A 7849-nucleotide genomic window follows, 5' to 3' on the forward strand; every position below is an offset into this window, starting at 1 on the left:
AAAGAGATCTGCAGTGATTTCTTGTACATGAAGGCAGCATAACACATTGGTTACTGGACATCTTTGGTTTCAAAGCCGGTCCATGGATGCACAAGCTTTAACAAACAGGAGGTTTATCACGTGGGCAGCATTACTACATTTCACAAGAGCAGTGCAACGAAGGTGAGCAGGAATCTAATATGAATGGATGCTTCACACTCAATGTTCTTGTAATTACAATGGTCATAAAGATCAACACTCGTCCCACTGACGTGTCCTACAAGGTGGAAACAAAGTGTAAAAACAGACCTTTTAATACCCCAACTAGATCAGGTTGAGGTACAGACACTACAGACACTACAGTACCACACAGCCTCCCCTCCTCTCTCCCCCCTCCCTATCTCAGACCCCTCCTCTCTCTCCCTCCCTCTCCCCCTCCTCTCTCTACTCCCCCTCCCTCCCCTCTCCTCCCTCCTCTCCTCCCTCCCTATCTCCTAGACCCCCTCCCTCTCTCCTCCTCCTCCTCCCTCCTCCTTCCTCCTAGACCCTCCCTCCCCTTCTCCTTCTCCTCCCATTCTCCTAATTCCCTCCCTCTCTCCCTCCCTCTCCGATTCCCTCCTTCAAACCTCAGCCTCCTGCCCCTGAGACAGCTGACCAGACTCCTATACTTCCATCTGATCCCAGATGACCACTAGACTCTGTAGGAGAACTGATGTCTGACTGGCACTGAATTTGACCAACTCTGGATGACCACTTCAGGACTCTGTAGTGAGAACTGATGTCTGATCAAGTACTGAATTTGGACCCAAACCTAGTTGCGGAAGTTCTGACTGGAGTCAGGATTTGATTGGTCTCTGGGTTGGGTCCTGACTTAGAGCCAGGACTTGATTGGTCTCTGCAGTTCTGTGTGTGTGCTGCTGATAGGATGAGCCCAGCTCCTTCCACTTCATGCGGTTGGCTGCTATCCCATCAACCATAGGCTTCAGCTTCACATTAAGCTTCATCAGAGCCTAGAGGGGAGACAGTGTGGGAGACTGACTTAAGAAGGGCTGTATCGCGAGACAGACACCGGCTCATTTCATGCAGGATGACTGAGAAAAGGGAGGAAATAAAGACATTTCAGAAGACATCATACTGTGAAACATACAGGTCTGGACTAAATGAAAGTACTGGACATAGATTTTATTGCGTAGGATTTCCCCTTGAACTTGGTGTGTCAGTAACAAACAGACTAGATGGGTTTAGAACAGGCGAGTCCGTTACCTGGTAGAGGGGCACAGATCCCATCTATCCACTCAGCTGCAGGGCGGGCAGCTCTCTTTACGATTACGGTCAAAGATGGCCTGAGCGAGAGACGGGGGAGGGGGTTACAGTATCATCTGGCACTCCCTAATCACTTAACTAACTTTAGTTATTTCATCCCAACAGTTGAATATCTAAAGAAAGAACTCCCTAGATCAAGGCTCACGTTTGGGAACCCAGAGGGCGTTAGAAAGATACTGAAGCTCAGCAGAAGGAAAGATAAAAGTCGACTTTCTAAATGCTGTGCAGACTAAAGGTGCTTTAATGGAGTTTGGACTCAAGGAATCAAGGTAAAGTGGATGGAGAGTTAATATCAAAGTTGATGATCTGACATTGAAGATAAGTTTATTTTGAAGGGAGGGGTAGTTGGAAGTGAAGTTGTACAATGAAGTGTAGTTTAACAGGAAGTGTAGTTTAACAGGAAGTGTAGTTTAACAGGAAGTGTAGTTTAATGGGAAGTGTAGTTTAACAGGAAGTGTAGTTTAATGGGAAGTGTAGTTTAACAGGAAGTGTAGTTTAATGGAAGTGTAGTTTAACGGGAAGTGTAGTTTAACATGAAGTGTAGTTTAACAGGAAGTGTAGTTTGAAGGGAAGTGTAGTTTGAAGGGAAGTATAGTTTAATGGGAAGTGTAGTTTAACAGGAAGTGTAGTTTAATGGGACGTGTAGTTTAACAGGAAGTGTATTTTAATGGGAAGTGTAGTTTAACGGAAGTTTAGTTTAACAGGAAGTGTAATTTGAAGGGAAGTGTAGTTTGAAGGGAAGTGTAGTTTGAAAGGAGGTGTTACAGTAGTACTGTATTCTGCTTACCGCTGGAGTTAACTTGAGCTCTGACCTCTCCCTGTCACCTTGCTCGAAAAACTCACTGGTCACCAACTCCGCAACCTGTCGTGGGATTTCAAAGTTATGTCAATCATGTCAATGATGATCCTATGGACTCTAGTCAAAACTAGTACATTATATAAGGATTAAGGTGTCATTTGTGACACAGTAAGAAGTTTTGTAACATTTCACCTGTTTGGAGATCTCCCAGGGGCGGGTCACTGCACCCAAGTCACATGCTGTCATTAGCATAGACCTGGTGATGACAGAGGTCAGAGGTTGTTTAGAACCAAACCAAGTCTCCACATAAGGAGATTGTTGATCATGGTTCAATAGACAAGTAAGAAAGATGGAAGGACCTGAGAAGTTCTCTGTGAGCCTCGTCTGTCCAGCTGAACTCTCCAGAGAGAACACGGTCAAAGAACTGGCTCCTCCTCCTGTTTAGGATTACAGACAGAGTCAAAGAACTGGCTCCTCCTCCTGTTTAGGATTACAGACAGAGTCAAAGAACTGGCTCCTCCTCCTGTTTAGGATTACAGACAGAGTCAAAGAACTGGCTCCTCCTCCTGTTTAGGAGCACAGACAGAGTCAAAGAACTGGCTCCTCCTCCTGTTTAGGAGCACAGACAGAGTCAAAGAACTGACTCCTCCTGTTTAGGAGCACAGACAGAGTCAAAGAACCGACTCCTCCTGTTTAGGAGCACAGACAGAGTCAGAGAACTGGCTCCTCCTCCTGTTTAGGAGCACAGACAGTCAAAGAACTGGCTCCTCCTCCTGTTTAGGAGCACAGACAGTCAAAGAACTGGCTCCTCCTCCTGTTTAGGAGCACAGACAGTCAAAGAACTGGCTCCTCCCCCTGTTTAGGAGCACAGACAGAGTCAAAGAACCGACTCCTCCTGTTTAGGAGCACAGACAGTCAAAGAACTGGCTCCTCCTCCTGTTTAGGAGCACAGACAGAGTCAAAGAACTGGCTCCTCCTCCTGTTTAGGAGTACAGACAGAGTCAAAGAACTGGCTCCTCCTCCTGTTTAGGAGTACAGACAGAGTCAGAGAACTGGCTCCTCCTCCTGTTTAGGAGCACAGACAGAGTCAAAGAACCGACTCCTCCTCCTGTTTAGGAGCACAGACAGTCAGAGAACTGGCTCCTCCTCCTGTTTAGGAGCACAGACAGAGTCAAAGAACCGACTCCTCCTCCTGTTTAGGAGCACAGACAGTCAAAGAACTGGCTCCTCCTCCTGTTTAGGAGTACAGACAGAGTCAAAGAACTGTCTCCACCTCCTGTTTAGGAGCACAGACAGAGTCAAAGAACTGGCTCCTCCTCCTGTTTAGGAGCACAGACAGTCAAAGAACTGGCTCCTCCTCCTGTTTAGGAGCACAGACAGAGTCAAAGAACTGGCTCCTCCTCCTGTTTAGGAGCACAGACAGTCAAAGAACTGGCTCCTCCTCCTGTTTAGGAGCACAGACAGTCAAAGAACTGGCTCCTCCTGTTTAGGAGCACAGACAGTCAAAGAACTGGCTCCTCCTCCTGTTTAGGAGCACAGACAGTCAAAGAACTGGCTCCTCCTCCTGTTTAGGAGCACAGACAGTCAAAGAACTGGCTCCTCCTCTTGTTTAGGAGCACAGACAGTCAAAGAACTGGCTCCTCCTGTTTAGGAGCACAGACAGATCACAAGGAAAAGGAACTGGCTCCTCCTGTTTAGGAGCACAGACAATGGCAAGCAGCAGAGTCACAGAACTGGCTCCTCCTCCTGTTTAGGAGCACAGACAGAGTCAAAGAATTGGCTCCTGTTTAGGAGCACAGACAGTGTCACAGTTTCCCCTGTTTAGGAGCAACTGCAGAGTCACAGAACTGGCTCCTTCCTGTTTAGGAGCACAGACAGAGTCACAGAACTGGCTCCTCCTCCTGTTTAGGAGCACAGACAGTCAAAGAACTGGCTCCTCCTCCTGTTTAGGAGCACAGACAGAGTCAAAGAATTGGCTCCTCCTCCTGTTTAGGAGCACAGACAGTGTCACAGAATTGGCTCCTCCTCCTGTTTAGGAGCACAGACAGAGTCACAGAACTGGCTCCTCCTCCTGTTTAGGAGCACAGACAGAGTCACAGAACTGGCTCCTCCTCCTGTTTAGGAGCACAGACAGAGTCACAGAACTGGCTCCTCCTCCTGTTTAGGAGCACAGATAGAGTCACAGAACTGGCTCCTCCTCCTGTTTAGGAGCACATAGAGTCAAAACGGATATATTCAATGATAGCAGATGGGAGGAGCCTGATGACCCTGCATGTGGAAGTCTTACTGAAGCAAAGAGGATGGCCTGTTTCGGTAGCTTATCATACTACTGTACTCTTTGGAACACAGGTTGGCAAAGATATTATGACCCTGTTGGAAGACATGAGCAAAATGTATATTAAGATATTATGACCCTGTTGGAAGACATGAGCAAAATATATTTAAGATATTATGACCCTGTTGGAAGACATGAGCAAAATGTATATTAAGATATTATGACCCTGTTGGAAGACATGAGCAAAATATATATTAAGATATTGTGACCCTGTTGGAAGACATGAGCAAAATATATATTAAGATATTATGACCCTGTTGAAAAAGATATATTATCAGGTAATACATGGAAGGGGAATGTCAGGGTTGGGGGAATAAATGGAAGTCTTAGAAGTAAAGGTGATGGTAGCCGAGGTCACCTCACTCTGTAGGATCATGACTGCATGGTTGAAGTGATGGTGCTCCAGAGTAGCTGATGTCCCGTAGAGCAGGGCCAGAGCAGAGCCAGTCCTGTAGGAAGCAGCAGAGGAGGGGACATTCAACTGATTGATTTAACAGGGAAGATGGATGGACAGGCAGACGGGTGGACGGACGGACGTGCAGACTGACTGATCAGACTAATATCGTCCTCATTTTTCTTCATTTTCCTTATTTCTCTTCGGTGCTCAGCCGAGGTGACTCACTTGGCCTGGAAGGCGTTGTTGGTGCCACGGTGGTCTAAGTCATGGCAGAGACAACCCACCATCAACGCCAGGGTCTCTGCATCCGACAGAACATCCTGGAAACCAGCCGTCTGTGGACACAGAGGTAACTGAAGTACCGAAACTATTCAAGACATTACTAGTGTCCCAAACGGCACTCTATTCACTATATAGTGCACTACCCTTGTCCGTCCTGGTCAAAGTGGAGAACAAAATAGGTAATTTGGGACAGAACCATTGTAATTGGTTAATCTTTACTTTAATTGCCTTGGTGGGGAAACAAATTGAGGAACAATGTGAACAAAACAGTTTGCCCTGACAAAGGGGATGAATACTTATTGACTCAAGGCATTTCAGCCTTAAATGTTAAATCATTTAAAAAGTTTCAAAAACATAATTCCATGTTGACATTACAGGGTATTGTGTGTGGGCAAGTGACACAAAATCTCAATTTAAAGAAATGTTTTAATTCTGGCTGTAACACAACAAAATGTGGAAAAGGTCAAGGGGTGTGGATTCTTGATGAAGGCACAGTAGAACCCTTTTTTGAAGGTTCTATAAGGGTTTTAAATTGAACTTTTACAGTGCTGTAGAGAACCCTTTCCTAAGGTTCTACAAAGAACCATTCAAATATGGTTCTACATACAATAGCACCAAAAAGGTTCCGCTATGCTTACAGCCCTTTTCGTTGTTATTGAGAACGCCTTTTAATGGTTCTTTATAGAACCTTTATGGAGAATGGTTCTTTAAAGAATCTTTGTCAATCTCAAAGATTCTACAAATAACCTTTTGAAGAACATTACACTGTGTTTTATTCTGGTTAGTCGTATTATATTGTTAAAACTCCTTAGTTGTCATTATTGTGTTAACTGGTAGCTGTGGAAGGTCTGGGGTCCCTGAGGAGGGATTGGAACGTCTGACTCAGCAAACAGAACTGACACAAAGGTCTTACACAGAGTCTTTTACAGGACACTGTCCTGGTCATATTCAAATCTGACATGGAATAACACAGCAGATTAGACAACTGGAATGACACTCTCACTCCGGCTGCACAAAAAGATTTTTGAGCAAACCCCGCCCTTACATTTTGAATTATCACTAAAAGATCAAAGAACCCTTTTATGAACTGCAAAGAACCATTTAAGGGCTCAAAGGAACTTTGACTCATATGGTTCGGTTCCACATTGAACCATCCGCCTTACCAAAGAACCCTTGAGGAACCCTCTTTCTAAATGTGTACATAGAGCATATTTTGTGCGTTGACTCACTGTGATCATGAGGAACATGCACTGGCACACGTTGAAGGCATGCCTCCAGTTCATGGTATGCCACCGTGTCAGTTCTTCCTCCCAAAATCATATACCATGGCCCAGGACCTGAGAGGAGGAGGACAGTCATAAGGAATAAATGTTTGCTTTGCTGTCGTTCTCATATCAGGTGTTACTGTAACATGTCACCAGAGTTCATCAAAAACAAGATCAATAGGGTTATGTATTCTGAATTGCTCCCAACCAGGTTCTTATATGTCATTGATACTCCCAACAGGGTTCATATGCTTCATTGCTCCCATTCAAGTTCACAATATTCAGTTACTCCCAATAGGTTACATCTTCTGGTACTCCCAATGGGGTTCTTATGTCTGATATCTACCATGGTTCTGTCTCTTCTGGCCTCCCAAGCAGGGTTTTCTGTCTTTTCAGTGCTCCCTATTCAGGTTGCAATATTCTGGTACTCCCAATGAACGCCAATATTCTGGTACTCCCAATAGGGTTGTAATATTCTGGTACTCCCAATAGGGTTGTAATATTCTGGTACTCCAAATAGGGTTGTAATATTCTGGTACTCCCAATAGGGTTGTAAAATGCTGGTACTCCCAATAGGGTTGTAATATTCTGGTACTCCCAATAGGCTTGTAATATTCTGGTACTCCCAATAGGGTTGTAATATTCTGGTACTCCCTATTGGGTTGCAATATTCTGCTACTCCCAATAGGGTTGTAATATTCTGGTACTCCCAATAGGCTTGTAATATTCTGGTACTCCCAATAGGCTTGTAATATTCTGGTACTCCCAATAGGGTTGTAATATTCTGGTACTCCCAATAGGGTTGTAATATTCTGGTACTCCCAATAGGGTTGTAATATTCTGGTACTCCCAATAGGGTTGTAATATTCTGGTACTCCCAATAGGGTTGTAATATTCTGGTACTCCCAAAAGGGTTGTAATATTCTGGTACTCCCAATAGGGTTGTAATATTCTGGTACTCCCAATAGGGTTGTAATATTCTGGTACTCCCAATAGGGTTGTAATATTCTGGTACTCCCAATAGGGTTGTAATATTCTGGTACTCCCAAAAGGGTTGTAATATTCTGGTACTCCCAAAATTCCCAGGTTTTACAGAAACCCCAGTTGGAAGATTCCCGGAATCAGGACAGAATAACCAGGAAATCTGTTACAATCCAACCAGGATTTCTGGAAAATGTAGTGATTTTGGAAAAGTTGCTGGAGAGAAATAAGAAAGCCTCTCCATTCTCCCTCATTGTTGACCTCACTCACGTCGTAGTCAATCTTAAACTTCTGGACGGCTCCGAGTTCCAGAAACATCCGGAGGGAGGCAGTGATCATGGCGTCGTTGTCCAATGAGAAATCGTTGAAGTGGAACTCTTCGATGCCCAGCTCACTGCTCAAAGGGATCTTAGCAGCCTGAGGGAGTAGAATGTGGGGGTGAATATTGAGCGTCCTAGTAGGTGAACAGGAAATAACAAACTCAAAGC

The 7849-nt window shown here is 44.8% G+C and overlaps 1 protein-coding gene across 1 annotated transcript; it reads right to left on the reverse strand.

Moving 5' to 3' along the window:
* Positions 1 to 850: 850 nt before the first annotated feature.
* Positions 851 to 7778, reverse strand: LOC124030001 (dual 3',5'-cyclic-AMP and -GMP phosphodiesterase 11A-like; the record flags this gene model as incomplete). The annotated part of the gene is given in 12 exon segments (XM_046341531.1): positions 851 to 989; positions 1243 to 1255; positions 1257 to 1277; positions 1279 to 1322; positions 2090 to 2164; positions 2294 to 2357; positions 2461 to 2568; positions 4389 to 4471; positions 4795 to 4885; positions 5059 to 5168; positions 6345 to 6422; positions 7632 to 7778. Coding segments are annotated over 12 exon segments (973 nt in total), but the record flags the coding sequence as incomplete, so codon positions are not given.
* Between the last annotated feature and the right edge of the window lie 71 nt (positions 7779 to 7849).

Source organism: Oncorhynchus gorbuscha, unplaced genomic scaffold (assembly GCF_021184085.1).
Source record: "Oncorhynchus gorbuscha isolate QuinsamMale2020 ecotype Even-year unplaced genomic scaffold, OgorEven_v1.0 Un_scaffold_8754, whole genome shotgun sequence".
Lineage (NCBI taxonomy): Eukaryota > Metazoa > Chordata > Actinopteri > Salmoniformes > Salmonidae > Oncorhynchus > Oncorhynchus gorbuscha.